The sequence below is a fragment of the Chiloscyllium plagiosum genome, chromosome 20 (assembly GCF_004010195.1).
Source record: "Chiloscyllium plagiosum isolate BGI_BamShark_2017 chromosome 20, ASM401019v2, whole genome shotgun sequence".
Lineage (NCBI taxonomy): Eukaryota > Metazoa > Chordata > Chondrichthyes > Orectolobiformes > Hemiscylliidae > Chiloscyllium > Chiloscyllium plagiosum.
Window position 1 is genome coordinate 50158193 of NC_057729.1, and position 17642 is coordinate 50175834.

Here is a 17642-nt window from a genome sequence, read left to right on the forward strand (position 1 = left end):
GAAAATGTTGAACGTTTTGCCCTCAACTGCTTTCTGTGGCAGAGAGTTCCACAGACTGACCATTCCCAGAGTAAAGAGATTTATTTCCATTGGTTCAGGATAAAGGATCAGACATTTAGGACTGAGATGAGGAGAAATATGTTCATTTGGACAGTTGTGGTGATGGTTCCATTCTTTAGCCCAAAGACCTGTGGTTGCTCAGTCAATGAATAAATTCAGGATTGAGGTGACAATATTTTCTGCTCCAATAGAATGATGGGATATGGGGAAGATGGAACAGAGTTCAAAGTTCAGCCATGTTTGTTAGCAGGTAGCATCTGCGAAATGGGTTTCATAAACCTCTACTCCTAACACCTGTGCTTTAATGGACTTCAAATTCCTGTGAAACATTCTGCAAATTCTCTCCATATCAAAGGGTCAAAATCTACCCTTAAAATTAAAATCTTCCATTTCATCCAGAAGTATTTTCTGTAAGGAAAGAAACACCGCACCTTAGCATCACGAACCTGGGGGAAATGACACAGGGTGCGTTGGAAAAATAAACAACTCTTCGGTAAATGAAAGGGAGACACCATTCTTACTGGTAAAGCACAAAACTGCTCCTGCAGAAGGAGTGCAGATATTTAGCTAATGACCTGTTCAGAGATGCAGCTATTCACCTTTGGAGCAGGTGGGACTTGAACTCTCCAGGCTCGCTGCACCTGTTTAAAACAACAAGCAAAGTTTGGGTCTGGGCTACTTTCTTGAAATGTATTGAGGGGTCAGGCCTGGTCCATAACAATTTGTGCTGAGATTTGAAGGTGAAATAGCACAGGAAATGAAGCATTTATATCTTAATCTTTTTTTCCCCCACACAGGATAAATGGCTGCCTCACTGGGATAATGGGGTTACAAGGATGGGGTGCTCTTTGGAGGGTCAGTGAAGACTCGAAGGGCCGAACAGCCTCTATCTGTACTATAGGGATTCAGAAATAACAACATTCTCTGTGGCAGAGGAAATCTGTTCCACTACACAGTTATTCTCAGACATGAACACAGACAAGGAGCACCAAACAGTTACACAATTCCACTACATCCTTCAGATTCAACATACACTCATTGACTGACCAATCCCATCCAAAAGTGTCCTCATAGTGGGACTGAATTGACATGAAATGAGGAAAAGAAAATGGAGCATTTTCCTCTATTGTTTAGACAAGCTTACACTGGGTTGTTAACGTGCTTTCTGCACAAAATTTTGTCAATTCATTAAGCATGACATTATTTACTGAAGCTAATAAATTAACTGTCATTGTTGCATTCCGCAAGAGCAAATAATACATTTTATTAAAGTATTCAACAAGAACTAGAGGTCAGTGATTGCAGAAGACTGCAGGGATTGCAAGGAGTGAGGGGTGAGGCCAGGCTGGGATTGAAAAATGAGGGGACAGGATTTTCAATTCTCTGATGGCATTTTAACCAGAAAATGTGAAAACTCCATGTAACCAGGGAGTAGCCGAGCTTCAACAACACCAAAACTTGCTAATGAACTCAAAAATACCAACCAATAGGTGAGATACAGGCAGGAGGCTGGAAAAACACAACAAGCCAGGCAGCATCAGGAGGTGGAAAAGTGGGGCTGCACTGCTGCCTCTTGGCGCCAGGGACCTGGGTTCGATTCCAGCCTTGGGCGACTGTCTGTGTGGAGTCTGCACATTCTCCCCGTGTCTGCGTGGGTTTCCTCCGGGTGCTCCAGTTTCCTCCCACAGTCCAAAGATGTACAGGTTAAGTGGATTGGCCATGCTAAATTGCTTCATAGCGCATTCAGGGATATGTAGGTTAGGTAGCATTAGTCTGGGGTAAACATAGGATAATAGGGTAGGGGAATGGGTCTGGGTGGGTTATTCTTCGAAGGGTCGGTGTGGACTTGTTGGGCCAAATGACCTGTTTCTACACTATGATTCTATGAAGTTGATGTTTTGGGTGTTACCGTTCTTCAAGAAGGGTTACACCTGAAATGTTGGCTTCTCCACTTCCTGATGCTGCCTGGCTTGCTGTGTCCTTCCAGCATCCTGCCTGTCTACTTTAGATTCCAGCACCTGCAGTTTTTTTTGTTTCTAATAGGTAAGGGACAGCAGACTGTCGGAACGACGCTGATACACGGTCTCTGAAGACACCAGAGCAGACAGATTTCGTTCTCAGGCCCTCGATAGCAGCCTGACGTCAACCAGGTCAGGCAAAGCAGCAACAGGCAAGGGGTGCATTGGGTGGATATTGCCACATTTTGCCCCTCTCAGTCACATTCAAGACCCTCAATTGTTGTTTCTTCAGTAGAGAGAGTCCTGGCTTGAGACAGAGCCTACCTACTTCCCCACCAAACAGACAGCCGACACATGCTCTGAGTGGGTCCCGACACCCAACCTCTCACATAGTGGTTACTTTCCAGAAAGGCCAGAGGACAGGGACTGTCTCTGTCGACTGATTCTGTGCTAATGGCACATTGCGGTGCACAGGCATGTTACTGATACCCTCCAAATTGGGCTCATGTGTATAAACACTCCAACTCATCAACCCCATGAGCAGCCAGCACTGTGGAGATCAAACCCTCCCAGGGATCAGCCCCTGCACTGACAAGTGAGTTGACCACCATTGCCAGAGAGGCGAGTGTCTCACAAAACAGATACCTTTTGAAAAAATCTCCACTTTTATAAACGTGCAGGTGGTGCTGTCAAGGCTTCCTGCTATCCTGAATCCTTACAAGCTCTTCAGCCCTCTTGTGCTGTTCGTTTATCACCTCCTTGATGTGGGGGTGGGGGGAGATGTCACACATGCCACTGACAGACAACTGGAAGGAAGCAACCACTCTGAAGTTTCAAGAATCTTCAATTCCATTGGTGTAGGGTGCCCACTGTACCCATGGACTCAGGTCAGCCTGCACTAGGACACATGTTTTATGGCACTCCCCGTGAAGAGTTATCGTCTCTTTCCATTCTCTGTCATTTGTAGCTGAATCATTGTGGTGCTGCAAACTCTCAGATGCAGCATGAACATGCCCTGCCTGGTGTCTTGCTGCTGCTGAGCTGCCCATAGTGTGGCTCGGTAGTTAGCACTGTCACATCACAGCGCCGGGGAACTGGGCTCAACCCCAGCCACGGGCAACATTCTCCCCACGTCTGTGTGGGTCTCCTCCAGATACTCCCACAATCCAAAGATGTGCGGGTGAGGGTGGATTAGTCATGCTAAATTGCCCCCTGGTGTGCAGGCTAGGTGGATTAGCCATGAGAAATGCAGAGTTACAGGGATAGTGTCTGGGATGATCTTCAGAGGGACAGTGTGGACTCAATGGGTCAAATGGCCTGTTTCCACACTGTAGGGATCCTATGATTCCAGGTCTCCTTGGAGAAAAGGAAGCTAAGAGGAGAACTGTTAGAATTTTTCAAAACTATGAGAGGGCTAGACCACGTGGATATGGTGAAACTGTCCCCACTTGTAGAAGGATCAAAACTGAGAAGATGCAGATTCAAAGTGATTTGCTAAGGCAGCAAAAGTGAGGTAAGAGAAAGCACTTTTAAACAGTGAGTAGTTAGGGTCTAGAGTGCATAGTCTGGAAATATAGAAGAGGCAGGTTCAATTGACACATTCAACAGTGGATGAATGATTATTTAACAATGTGCAAGGGTAAGGGAAATGGCAGCATAACAACACAAAGTCACAATGCTCAATGAGACAGCATTGCAGACACAATGGGCTGAATGGCCTGCTTCTCTGTCATAACACTCCTGCGAGTCAGGCTTAGTCACTTCCTAATTCTGACTCCACTCCTGACAGAGTCAGATTATCAAGTTTCAACAAAGAGGAAGATATCTCCAAAGATAAAGCAGCACCCTGTGACTCAGTCACTCTCTCTGCTCTCACAGTGAGTCAGGTGAGCCACAGTGAAATCACCAACAATCAATGGGCAGCTTCTTGAAAGCGTGAGAGATTTGGGTCAGTTTAATCCCATTCAGCTCAAATTCATAGTCATAGAATTCCTAAAGTGTGGAAACAGGCCATTTGGCCCAACAAGTCCACACTGACTCTCTGAAGAGTAACTCACCCAGACTCATTCCCCTAACCTATTATCCTATATCTACCCCTGACTAATGCACCTAACCTACACATGCCTGCACACTATGGACAATTTAGCATGGCCAATTCACCTAAACTGCACATCTTTGGATTGTGGGAGGAAACTGGAGCACCCGGAGGAAACCCACGCAGACACGGGGAGAATGTGCAAACTCCACACAGAAAGTCGCCTGAGGCGGGAATTGAACTCTGGTCCCTGGCACCGTATGGCAGCACTGCTAACCACTGAGTCATTGTGCCGCCCCATTCAATTCAATTTAATCTGGATTTGGAATTCTTCTGCAGTAGTTGCGAATTAGTGGCTGCAGTGGCTGACCCACCCAGCCCAGACATCACTGGGAACGGCCAACAGGTGCTCCAATTTGTCACCTTGTACAAATAACTCAAAGTGCCCGACTCATCATCCTGCACCCCACTCCCAGCATCTCACAGAATTCCTACAGGCCATTCAGCCCAACGAGACTGCACTGACCCTCCAAAGAGGAGCCCACCCATACCAGCCCCCACATTTCCCATGGCTAATCCATCTAGCCTGCACATCCCTGGACACTACGGGACAATTTTGCATGGCTAGCCCACTTAACCTGCACATCTTTGCAGGAAACCCATGCAGGGAGAACATAGAAGCTTCACACAGACAGTTGCCCGAGGCTGGAATCGAACCTGGGTCCCTGTGAGGCAGCAGTGCTAACCACCGGACCATCTCGAGTGCCATCTTGCACTCGCACCAACTCAAAAGAAATTGTTCTCAGCTGCAGTGGCCCAGGAACTGCCTCCTCAGGAGCGGCAACGTCCAAAGCTCTTACATTACATCGTCTAAGCATTTAAAGATTCCTGTCAACTCCCACATGAGGGGGCATGGAGCAGAGAGAGGAGGAAAAGGCAAAAATAAATTACAGGGGGCAATGCGCACGTGAGCCATTCTGAATATTAAACAGCTGTCGCCTTCAATTCGCTGCAATGGTTTATAAGCAATACAGTGCTGGAAGAGAACACTTCTGGTCTTTATTCTTCTGTGTGGTCTGCACCATAAACCATAACAAACAGTATTTAATGTTTAAAGGAAATCTTATTTGTCACACAAACAGTTATGAAGTGGTTACTGGCAAACGTTTCCTTCTTTCTTTTCTTATCAAGCGCAATTTCTTCCCATCCTCAGGTGCGCAAGAAGGGACTGGTCCCCACATGGTGGACAGCCAATTACCTGGAGGTTCTTACTAAACCACAGACGAGGAACCTTTTCGGAGTCAGACTGAGATCTCTCGCTCATCAGTGAGCTGCCTCGTCTGATAGCAACTAGTCACAGTACCATCAGAAATCCACTGCTCTACGCTCCTGACTGAGAAGTGACGAGTTTGATTTAAATTTCTCTGAAAGCTGCAGGAGCAGCGAGGAGGAGGAAACTTCATACTTTTTAAGTTATTGAGAATGCATGGGTCAACCCCACCAAATAAACCATCCCTGAGGGACGACCGACAGGAAGGAGCACGTTGTGTATCTCGTGATACAACCCGAGATAAATTTCTCTGACGGTTTAACTATACCTGGAGAAGGAGGATGAACCAATCATAAAGTGATAATAATTATTGCTTTCCTTTAGTTTTATTTTACATTTTTAAATACATTCACCATTCTTAAAGGTATCAAATTCTATCCAGTCCTCTATCTCCATTTTCCAAACATGGACATTTGATACACAGGCTAACCTAATCTGTGCAAAATTTTTAAGGTTCACTGTTTAACTTTTGCCAGCAACAACAACTTGCATTTATGTAGCTGCATTTGCATGTACAACACCACAGGGGTATTACCAAACTAGACAATCGACACTGATCCATAGAGTCATACAGCACAGAAGCAGACCCTTCGATCCAACCCATCCATGCTGACCAGGTTTCCTAGACTAAACCAGTCCCACATGCCTGTGTTTGGCCCATATCCCCCTAAACGTTTCCTAATCATTTGCCTGTCCGAATGTATTTTAAATGTTGTAACTGTATGTGCATCACCAGTCCCTCTGGTACACGTGAACACCCCTCTGTGTAAAAGATTTACCCTTCATGTCTCTTTTAAATCTGTCTCCTTTCACCTTAAAAATAAGCCCCCTAGTTTTATCCATGCAAGGGAAACCTTCCTAAGTTGCTTCACTCAGCTTCAATTTCTAAACACCAACTCGCAAGGCTATTTTCTTTCTTGGATTTCTACTTTTGCCTTCCTTTGTGGACTTGTTGCGGCACTTTGTGATATTAAAGGTGCTTCATTAGTACAAGTTCTTCTTGTTCCAATACTACATCTCGAAGGCTATTCTTGGAACCAGGCAGGAAATGGAGTGCAAGAGGCACTGACAGTGAACTCAACCTTTTCTCCATCTGATATCCAGACAGCCAGCATTGCAGGGGGAATGGATTCTCAGAAACATTGGTTAGAAATCTGAAACAGGAACCACGGCTGATGTTTCCCGTCGCAACCCCTGGGATTTTGAGGCATATTGTTATGTTCCAACTGCTACTTCAGTTAAGATTAATTACCCACACAGACAGGAGGTCAAACACGTGACCTCACTGACTTATATTATAGCTCAGGAGTAAGCTGCATGGTCAATTCATGTAAAGATATGATGGTACAGCTGTTAGCTTTCACTTTTCAATTAGCACAATTATATCCACCAAGCTTCCCCACTTCACCTGATCTCTAGCTATTAACCAGACTGAGTGGGACATGAGCTGAAAATGTGTTGCTGGAAAAGCGCAGCAGGTCAGGCAGCATCCAAGGAGCAGGAGAATCGACGGTTCGGGCATAAGCCCTTCTTCAGGAATGAGGAAAGTGTGTCTAGCAGGCTAAGATAAAAGGTAGGGAGGAGGGACTTGGAGGAGGGGTGTTGGAAATGCGACAGGTGGAAGGAGGTCAAGGTGAGGGTGATAGGCTGGAGTGGGAGTGGGGGTGGCCGCGGAGAGGTCAGGAAGAAGATTGGGGTGGTTGGGTTGGTTGGTCTGGGTGTCCCAGAGGTGTTCTCTGAAACGTTCGGTAACTAGGCGGCCTGTCTCCCAAATGTAGAGGAGGCCACATCGGGTGCAGCGGATGCAATAGATGATGTTTGTGGAGGTGCAGGTGAATTTGTGGCAGATATGGAAGTATCCTTTGGGGCCTTGGAGGGAAGTAAGTGGGGAGGTGTGGGCGCAAGTTTTGCATTTCTTGCGGTTGCAGGGGAAGGTGCCGGGAGTGGAGGTTGGGTTGGTGGGGGGTGTGGACCTGACGAGGGAGTCACGGAGGGAGTGGTCTTTTCATACCGCTGACAGGGGAGGGGAGGGAAATATATCCCTGGTGGTGGGGTCCGTTTGGAGTGGTGGAAATGACGGCGGATGATACGCTGCATATGGAGGTTGGTGGGGTGGCGGGGTTCTGTGACCCACTATATAATTGTAAATGTAGAGTAATAGGGTAGGGGAATGGGTCAGGGTGGGATACACTTTGGAGGGTCAGTGGGCCAAATGGCCTGTTTCCATACTGTAGGGATTCTATGACAATCCTCATTCAGCCAACGGTTAACCAGTAGAACAGAATAGCGTTGAAGAGAGACACGTTACAACAGAGTTTGGCCCTGAACTCATCAGGACAAATGCAAGAATGCCAAATTTCAAATCATCACAACAATTTAAGGGTGAGCAAGTTAACTGATTGCTTTTTTCATGGGCAATGCCTCAGCCAATGGTGAACTAAAAGAATGTAGGAACTCGGAACACAAGTAGGCCATCTGGCCCCTCCAGCCTGCTCCGCCATTCGACAAGATAATGGCCGATCTTTTTGAAGACTCAGCTCCCATTACCCGCCCGTTCGTCATAACCCATTGGTTGCTGGAGGTTGTTCATCACAGTATCTCAGTTCCAAGGCATCACAACAAGAGTTCCTCAGGGCTGTGTCTTGCTTTATCAATGACCCTCCTTCCTCAGGGCTGTGTCTTGCTTTATCAATGACCCTCCCTCCATTGCTAAGTCAGAAGTGGGGGTGCTCGCTGATGATTGCACAATGGTCAGCACCATTTGCAGCTCCTCAGATACTGAAGCAGTCCATGCCCAATTGCAACAGGACCTGGAAAACATCCAGGCTTGGACTGGCAAGTGGCAAGTAACAGTCATTGCTCGGCATGTGTGGTATAACTTTCTTCAACAAAAGAGCATCTAATTATCCCCATTTGACATTCAACAGTATTACTCCCTCTGAACACCCCCAACGTCAACATCCTCGGGGAGACCAGTGGTGAGAAACATTGGACCGTCCACATAAATACTGCAATGTCAGGACCAGTTGGAAATTCTGCGGCAAAATTACTCAGAGCCACTTCCTCAGATTAATGTGGCTCCAACAACACAAGAAATTTGACACTATCCAGAATAAAGCAACACATTCACCACTTTAAATGTTCACTTCTCCTCTCCCCTGCTACACAGTGACAGCAGTGTGTTCACTACACACAATGCACTGCACCAACATGCCTCGGTACCTTCCAAACCCATTATCTCTGGCATTTACAATGGCAAGGACAATATACAAAGGGAACATTCAGAACCTGCCAGATGCCCTCTAAGCCACAGATCATAGAACAGTACAACAGGAAAATGCCCTTCAGCCCACCATGCCTGTGCCATCTACGATGCCATTCTAAACTAATCCCACTTGGTCTATATTCCTCAATTGCCAGCTGTTCATGTGCCTGTCTAAATGTCTCTTGAACGTTGCTAATGTATCCATGTGTACCACTTCCCCTGGCAGAGTGTTCCAGGCACCTCCCACCCTCTGTGTCAAAGAACTTGCCTCTCACATCTCCTTTAAACTTTCCCCCTTCTATCTTAAATCTACGGCCCACCGTATTTGACACTTCCGCCCTGGGGGGGGGGAAAAAAACTCTTGATTATCCACGCTATCCGTGCCCCTCATAATTTTATACACTTCTACCAGGTCACCCCTCAGCCTTTGACGTCCTTCTGAAAACTATCCAACTTTGTTCAATCTCTTATTGATGATACACTCCAATCCAGGCAATATCCTGGTAAACCTCTTTTGCAACCTCTTCAAAGCCTTCACACATCTTTCCTATAGTGTGGTGACCAAAACTACACACAATACTCCAAACATGAAGTAACTAAAGTTCCAACATGACTTGGCAACTTTCATACTCAATCCCCTGACCAATGAAGGCAAGCATGCAATATGTCTTCCTTGTAAAATCATCTTCTCCACTTGTGTTGCCTCTTTCAGGGAGCTATGGACTTGCAACACCCTGACTGAAGATGCAGGACTTAGGAGCTAAGGTAGTCCACTCGGCCTGTCAAGTCCACCTAACCATTAATAATTCAATGAGACTAACTCCATTCTCATGTCCACACTGCTCAAGACTTAACTCCCCTGTTGACTGAAAAATCCATCCAATTGTCACTGTTCTTGCACTGCCCCGGGTCAAAAGCCATCTCCGTAGAAGCGCCATGGGTGTTCCTGCAGTGTGGGAGCACAGCAGCTATGGAAGGGGGCTCATCATCATTTTTTCAAAGGCATTTCTAGGAAGGATTAAACAAATACTGGCCTACCTTCTCTGCAAGACAATGCCAGAGACACATAGAAATGTAATTTTACTAAGAAGGTGGGAGAGAATGGTCTGGTCTTGGTCATCAACTTGACAATGGACCAATGGCTGATGTACAGCAAATGGAGGAGAGATAAGTGAGGTTAACAACAAGTAGGGCCGTGGACAAGGCTGTGACTTGATGCTTTGCTGCAGGGTGGCACAAGGTGATAATATCCAAAGCATTTCTGCTGAACACAAGGGAATACCACTTTGAAGCCTTTAAACATGCAATTGGTGAGAATGTAAAATTTCAGCAGAATTTCTCCCATATATAAACAGTAAAACATCAATATTGGACTAGATGCGACACACAGCGTTAGGAAGCTCAAATTTTAATTCAGTTTTGAACTACGTTTACTCCAAGTAATACGATCTATTGACTAGGACCTCTCAGCGTTTCTGTTGACAAGATTGAATGGTTATTCTGCAATACCTTCTCCTGCACAAAGCAGAATGCACTGAAGTGTATACACCTCATTAACAGGGTGCAGTGTTTCACTGAATGTTGAAAAACAGTACTTACCATTTTCACAACTCGAGAAAGTCATTCTTAGCTCAGAAGTATCTCCAGAGGCTCTACATTGCAATATCCAAATCTTAACAAAACAGTTCTACGGCTTTTATCTTAGTGTTCTGACCCAAATCTAAGTGATACAGTTAACTTGGACAAAATGTTCTGTTGCCAGTATTTATCATCTTATATCCCATTATAACATCCACCTTAAAAGCAGAAACGTCAAAGTTTCTCCACTTGATTCTGTGTATCCATAGCAACCCACAATTGGAACATATACGTTCAGGCCTTGTTTCAGCCATAGCTGTGCTGGCCATATCCAAACTCACATGTCACCTCTGTGCTCACCAACGTACATCATCCCCCATCCTCAGTGAGCACAATGACATGAAGTTACAAAGGGATATTGACTGGCAAAGTGAATGGGCAAAACGGTGGCAGCTGGAGTTCAATGTAAGCAAGTCTGAGGTTATTCATTTTGGACTGAGAAAGGAATAGATCAGGGAACTTTCTAGATGGTATGAAGTTAAACACACGAATATCCAAAGGGAATTGGGGGTCATGGATCTTTAAAATGCTACAAACAGAAACAGAAAATAATCAAGGAGGTTCATGGGATGTTGGCCTTTATATCTAGAGGATTGGAGATGCAGAGGTTATGCTGCAGTTATACAAATTCCTGATTACACCCAACTTGGAGTAACGTGAGCAGATCTGGGCACCATTCCTTAGGAAGGATATATTGCTTGGAGGGAGTACAATGTAGGTTTACAAGAATGATACCTGGACTTCAGGGGTTAAGTTATATGGAGAGATTATATGAAATAGGTCTGTTTGGTCTAGAATCGGTAGGCGCACATGTCGCATTGAGGAGGCAGGGAGGCTGCAGAAGGATTGGACAGGTGAGGAGAGTGGGCCAAGAAGTGGCAGATGGAATACAACGTGGAAAGTGTGAGGTCATGCACTTTGGTTGGAAGAATAGAGATAGGGACTATTTTCTAAATGGGGTGAAAATTCAGAAGTCTGAAGTGCAAAGAGACTTGGGCCTTCTAGTTCAGGATTCTCTCAAGGTAAACTTGCAGGTTGAGTCAGTAGTTAGGAAGGCAAATGCAATGATCGAGAGGACTTGAATATAAAAGCCGGGATGTATTTCTGAGGCTCTTTAAGGCTCCTAGTCAGACCACATTTGGAGTATTCTGCGCAGTTTTGGGCCCCATATCTCAGGAAGGATGTACTGGCCCTGGAGCGTGTTCAGAGGAGATTCACAAGAACGGTCCCAGGAAGGAAAAGCTTAACATATGAAGAACTTTGAGGACTCTAGGTCTAGGAATTCACTGCCACGGAAGGCTGTGGAGGCCAGGTCATTGAGTATATTTACGATGGAGATAGATAGGTTGTTGATGGCTGAGGGGATGAAGGGTTATGGGGAGCAAGTGGGAGAATGGGGTTGGGAAACTTATCAGCCATGATTGAATGGCGGAGCAGACTCGATGGGCTGAATGGCCTAATTTTTGCTCCTATGTCTTATGGTCTTAATTTAGAAGGTATGGGGCTGATCTGATTGAAGTTGTCAAGATATGAGCAGGAAAAGACAGGGAAGATAAAAATAAACTACTTCCAATGGTTGGCGATTCTAGAATGAAGGAGCATAGTCTGAGAATTCATGAGGAAGGGGAGATGTTCAGGAGAGATGTAAGGGAGCACTTCCCCACATGAGGGTGGTAGATGTTTGGAACAGTCTTCCACAAATGGTGGCAGATGATGATGCATTTGTTACTTTTAAATCTGAGAAGATAATACCTTTGCTCAACAAACATTTAAGAGAAATAGACCAAAGGCAAATATATGGAGTTGGGTCGCGTATCAGCCATGATCTCAGTGAATGACCGAACAGGCTTGAGGGGCTGAACGGCCTTCTCCTGTTCCTATGTTTGTGTGTTTTTAAAATTTTGGCAAATTCTCCCAAGGTGTTCCCTCCCTTCATGTCTGCCAAGTCCATCACAGTGACATAGAGTCATACAGCACGGAAACAGACTCTTCAGCCCAATTCGTCCGTGCTGTCGTGATACCCTAACCTAATCGAGTCCCATTTGCCAGCAGTTGGCCCATATCCTTTTTTATTCATATACCTGTCCAAACATCTTTCAAATATTGCAACTGTACCTGCACCTACCACTTCCTTTGGCAGCTTGTTCCACATAGGGCACCACCCTCTGCATGAAAAAATTGCCCCTCAGGTCCCTTTTAAATTGCTCCCCTCTCACCTTGAACCGATGCCCTCTCATTTTGAACTCCCGTACCCTCGGGAAAAGACCTTGGCTATTCATCTTATCCATACCCTTCATGACTTTATAAACCCCTGTAAGGTAACCCCTCCCCTTCCTAGTGAAAAAAGTCCCAGCCTTTTCAGCTTCTCCTGACAACTCAAACCCGGTAACATCTTTGTAAGTCTTTTCTGTACCTTATCCAGTTTAAATAACATCCTTTCTAAAGCAGGGCGACCAGAGTTGCACACAGTACTCCAAAAGTGGCCTTACCAATGTCCTATACAACTCCTATCGTCAATGCTCTGACCAACAAAGTTAAAAACCACACAATACCAGGATATAGTCCAACAGGTTTATTTGGAAGTACAAGCTTTCAGAGTGCTGCTCCTTCATCAGGTAGCTAGTGGGAAGGGGCAGTGCTGTGAAAGCTGGTGATTCCAAATAAACTTGTTGGACTATAATCTAGTGTTGTGAGATTTTTAACTTTGTCCATTCTAGTCGAACACCGGATGGTCCACATCATGGTTGACCAATGAAGGCTAGCGTACCAAATGGTCTCCTTCATCACCCTGTCTACCCGTCACTCCACTTTCAAGGTATGTAGCTGAATCCATGTGGATCTCTGAGCTCACTGAATTTCACTCCCATGATACATCTCTGGCAACTGTGCCTGCAGTGCTGGAACTCTGACCTGTCCCGCCCTAATCCAATCCGCCACCCTCTCATCCTTAAGGAGGTACCTTCAAACATTTCTTTCTGAAAAATGTCTTGATCTGGTCCCAGCGTTAAGTCTGGTTCAATACTTTTGTCGAGAACAATCTGTCACAATGTTAAATGGGGCTACCTAAATGTGCAGCGTGGCTGCGCTGTTACGGCCTTACCCTGCACATTCTTTGCGACTTGCCGAATTCTGCATCGCCCTGACAGCTTCGCTCCCGTTCTCCGTGTCCCCAGCGTGGATCCCCGGCAGCTGGGTGGGGAAAGCGCAGACCTCGCCACCGGAAGTCTTCCGGGAGTGAGCACCGTCGCCAGGCTGTTGACTCCGGTTTTCCGATTGGGAATTCCTCTTCATGGCCTGCAGCCGGGCCAGGGGCACAACGTCACAGTTCTGTGGCCGGTGCCAGACGGTCTGTTTGGTGAGGGCATTGTAGTAATAGAACCTGTTGTTGTTCTGGTCAAACAGCTCCCACCACTGGTTCTCGCTCGATTGCCGGATACGGACCCGCTGTGGTGGATCCCAGCCACACTCGCCCGTGACCAGGTTAACGTACATATGCTCCCGTGTCCTCGGCTCAATAATCTCCACCCAATCTGTGCTGGAGAGAGAGAAAATGGGGAAATAATCAATACGTTTACTTGAAGTAACCCAAGTCAGATTTACAGTGAAGGGAACGGGCCCAACTACATCAGCATTTATCCTCCACAAGACCCCTTGTTGGCCTATTTTGCCTAAATGGGACTCAGTTAGCTCAGCTGGCTGGTCTCTGATGCAGCATCAGGTTCAATTCCGGCACGGGCTGAGGTTATTATGAAGGACTGTCCTTCTCAAACTCTCCCCTCGCCTGAGGCACGGTGACCTTCAGGTTAAATCCCCACCAGTTGTCTCTCTCTCTCTCTCTACTGAGAGAGTCGGACGGTGGCGATTTGAACTTTGCTGTTGTTATTTTGTCCAAACCCCCACTTTGGGATCACTCCTGTGTTTGAGCTGAAGGGTGGGACTCCCAGTACAGTACTGAGGGAGTGCTGCAGTGCTGGGGGTGCCAACTGTCATTCAAGAAGTTAACGAGGCTCTTTCTGTTAATTTTAAATTTGTATTAGACAAAACCTTTGCTTAACAAACATTTAAGGGAAATGGACTAAAGACAATTATTTGAAGGTAGGTCCCAGACCAGCCATGATATCAGACTTGAGGGGATAAATAGTCTACTCCTGTTCCTATGTGTATTAAAATTTTGGCAAATTTTCCCATGGTATTCCCTCTCTTCATATCTACCATCTCCAGAGTCATACAGGCCCTTCGACCCAACCCGTCCATGCTGACCAAGTTTCCTAAACTGAACTAGACCCGTTTGCCAGCATTTGGTCCATAAATCCTCGAAACCTTTCCTATTCATAAGCCTGTCCAAATGTCTTCCAAATGCTGTAATTGTACCAGCTGCCACCATTTCCTCTAGCAGCTAGTTCCATACATGCACCAGTCTCTACATAAAAAGGTTGCCCCTCAGGTCCATATTAAATCTGTCCCCTCTCACCCTAAACCTATGTCCTCTAGTTTTGGACTCCCCTTCCCTCGGAAAAACACCTTGACTGTTCACCCTCATGATTTTATAAACCTCTATAAATGTCAACCCCTCAGCCTCTGACACTCCAGGGAAATTAGTCTCAGGCTATCCAGCCTCTCCCTATATCTCAACCCTTCCAACATTCTTGTAAATCTTTTCTGTACCCTTTCAAGTTTCACAACATCCTTCTTACAGCAGGGAGACCAGAACAGAACGCAATATTCCAAAAGTGGCCCAACCAATGTCCTGTATAGCTGTAACATGACCTCCCAACTTCTATAATCAACTTTCTGACCAATGAAGGCAAACATACCAACCACCTTCTTCACCACCCCATCTACCTGCGATTCCACTTTCATGGAACTATGAACCTCCACCCCGAGGTCTCTTTGTTCAGGCCATGAAAAACAATGTTTTTGCTACACGGCCTATCTAGCTCATCAGTTTTGACTTAATCCTTGCATCTACACTCCCCTGGATAACATCTTTGGGAAAAAAAACCCAGTGCAGTGGTTTTAATTTTTTTTCTGAACTTCACAACCAAAAGATATTTTTCTGCTCCTCATTTCCATTATCCTTTCTCCAAACTCTTCCTTCGCACTGCTTGTGGTTATTTAATATTTAATCAAATCTTGTAACAACTGAATCTTTTACACATAATAAAATAATTTACGCTTAATTTCTCACAAGATTTTCCTATTAAGTCATTCAAGCTTCACTTCACCACAAGCCCTTCTTTTTATGTTGGGAACATACAATGCTCCTTTGTTAATCAGGACAGATTAGCTATTTTTATTACACATGTGCAAATCGCGCTCCTCCACCATTAATTCTTGTCAAATTGAGATTAATTCACACAAACTTAAATCTAACATCAAAATGGCCATTTCCCTGATATTTATGCAAAAGCATGTCGGGTATCACTGCAGAATTACTGCTCAGTTTCAAACTTCATTTTCCCCAGAACAGACTGAATAAGAAAGCAACTATTAATAGCAACCACAAAACTCACTGTTTCCTTCAGACTTTGCCTGCCGATCGTCAAATCATTGCTACACAAGACAGCATTTCTGTGTTATTAGTTCCCCCTCGCAATTTATTTGAGATTCCCCCTAGAACTAAGAACAAGTACAGATTTGGCATGACCGCAAATACCCTTGCCAACTTTTATAGGTGCGCCATCAAGAGCATTCTGTCTGGATGTATCACTACCTGGTATGGCAACTGGACCATTCAAGATCAGAGACGGTTACAGAGAGTGGTGAACTCGGCCCGGACAATCACAAGAGCCAGCCTCCCATCAATAGAATCCATTGACCAGGCCCGCTGTCAAGAAAAGGCCACCAGCATTCTCAAAGATCCATCCCACCCTGGCAATGTTTTTCTACAACCTCTACCTTCAGGAAGAAGGTACAGAAGCCTGAACATAGACACCAGCCGGTTTCGAAACAGTATCTACTCTACTGTTGTTGGAATGCTGAATGGACTCACAAACTCTTAACATTCACCTGTACCCTGTGTTTTTGTTTTTGCCTCTGTTTACCTATTATTTACTTATCTATGCTACTTAACTCTGTGATCTGCCTGTACTGCTCGCAAGAAAAAGCTTTTCACTGTGCCTCGGTACACGTTACAACAAATTCAATTCAATTCAATCCAGTTTAAATGGGCAAACTGCTGTCTTACTGGATCATAAGAAGTCCAGGCAGGTTTGACAAAGAGAGGGAGCAATGGAAGATTGTAAAGTACCAAACGAGCAATGGGGAAGGTAAAGGCCATCTTAGGTCTGAGATGGAGAAAAAAACCTCAGGGATGGAAACCTCAAATCGTGAAACAGCTCTTGGACAAGCACTTGAAGTGTCAGCTAACATTCAAGTCTATGGGCCTAGTGTGGGAAAGTGGGACTAGTGTAGTGGCATATTTTTGGCAGTACAGACCTGATGGGCCAAGTAGCCTCTTCACTGTATGAATCTCTAAGAAGGAGAACACTAACACGTTGTTCCAGTTGTGTGGCTGCAGGTTTTGACAAAAGGTGCGATAACGATGGAAACTAACTGGGGAGATGCAGGATTAGCATTCGTACACATTCGAAGCAGCATTTAAGTAAGGCCTAAAGAGACACAGCACCAGTATTATTAAAACATGCTTTCATAATAAACTATGATTATATGGACCATGTGTGCAGAAAATTCCAACTTTTGTTTAATTGGCTTAAACACTGAACTTGCAATAAATATGCAGTGTAATGCCAGAATTGAGATGTTAAGGCATGTTAATGTTCGTATTTGGAGTTTCCTAATCCTTTAAACTAGACTTCATGAAGACAGCACTTACTTTTCACCAAGAATGTTGTACTATACTCAGCTTGTCGAAACTAGAGTTGTAGACACATTCTCCATCATATCCTGTACCCGGAGGGGCATTAAACATACCTCAGAGCTGACTTAGTACGCGTCAAACATCACTGTTCTGAATACTGTGACAAACTGATCCCATGGAAGCAAAGATTGGTCTCAAAACAAGGAATAAAACGCCTCAAACCATTTTCAAATGAGGAACAAACAGAAACCATTTTCTATCCACAATACATCCAGTGTTCACTTCAGTTTGTTATTCATGTGACAGATGCCTTTTCAGAGGTGAGGAGATGGAGGATAGAACATAGAACATTACAGCGCAGTACAGGCCCTTCGGCCCTCGATGTTGCGCTGCCCTGTCATACTAATCTGAAGCCCATCCCACCTACACTATTCCATGTACGTCCATTTGCCTGTCCAATGCCGACTTAAATGCACTTAAACTTGGTGAATCTACTACCGTTGCAGGCAAAGCATTCCATACCCTTACTACTCAAT

At 45.2% G+C, this 17642-nt stretch overlaps 1 protein-coding gene across 5 annotated transcripts in view; it reads right to left on the reverse strand.

Annotated features, from left to right (window-relative positions):
• Positions 1–17642, reverse strand: part of arhgap46b (Rho GTPase activating protein 46b) — a 203327-nt gene that overhangs the window by 96215 nt on the left and 89470 nt on the right. For 4 of the 5 annotated variants that reach the window (XM_043710784.1, XM_043710787.1, XM_043710783.1 and 1 more), the window contains exon 2: positions 13387–13821. In XM_043710784.1, the coding sequence (XP_043566719.1) occupies positions 13387–13821 (435 nt within the window). The remainder of the gene's footprint in view (positions 1–13386; positions 13822–17642) is intronic. The other variant, XM_043710786.1, reaches the window with a different exon arrangement.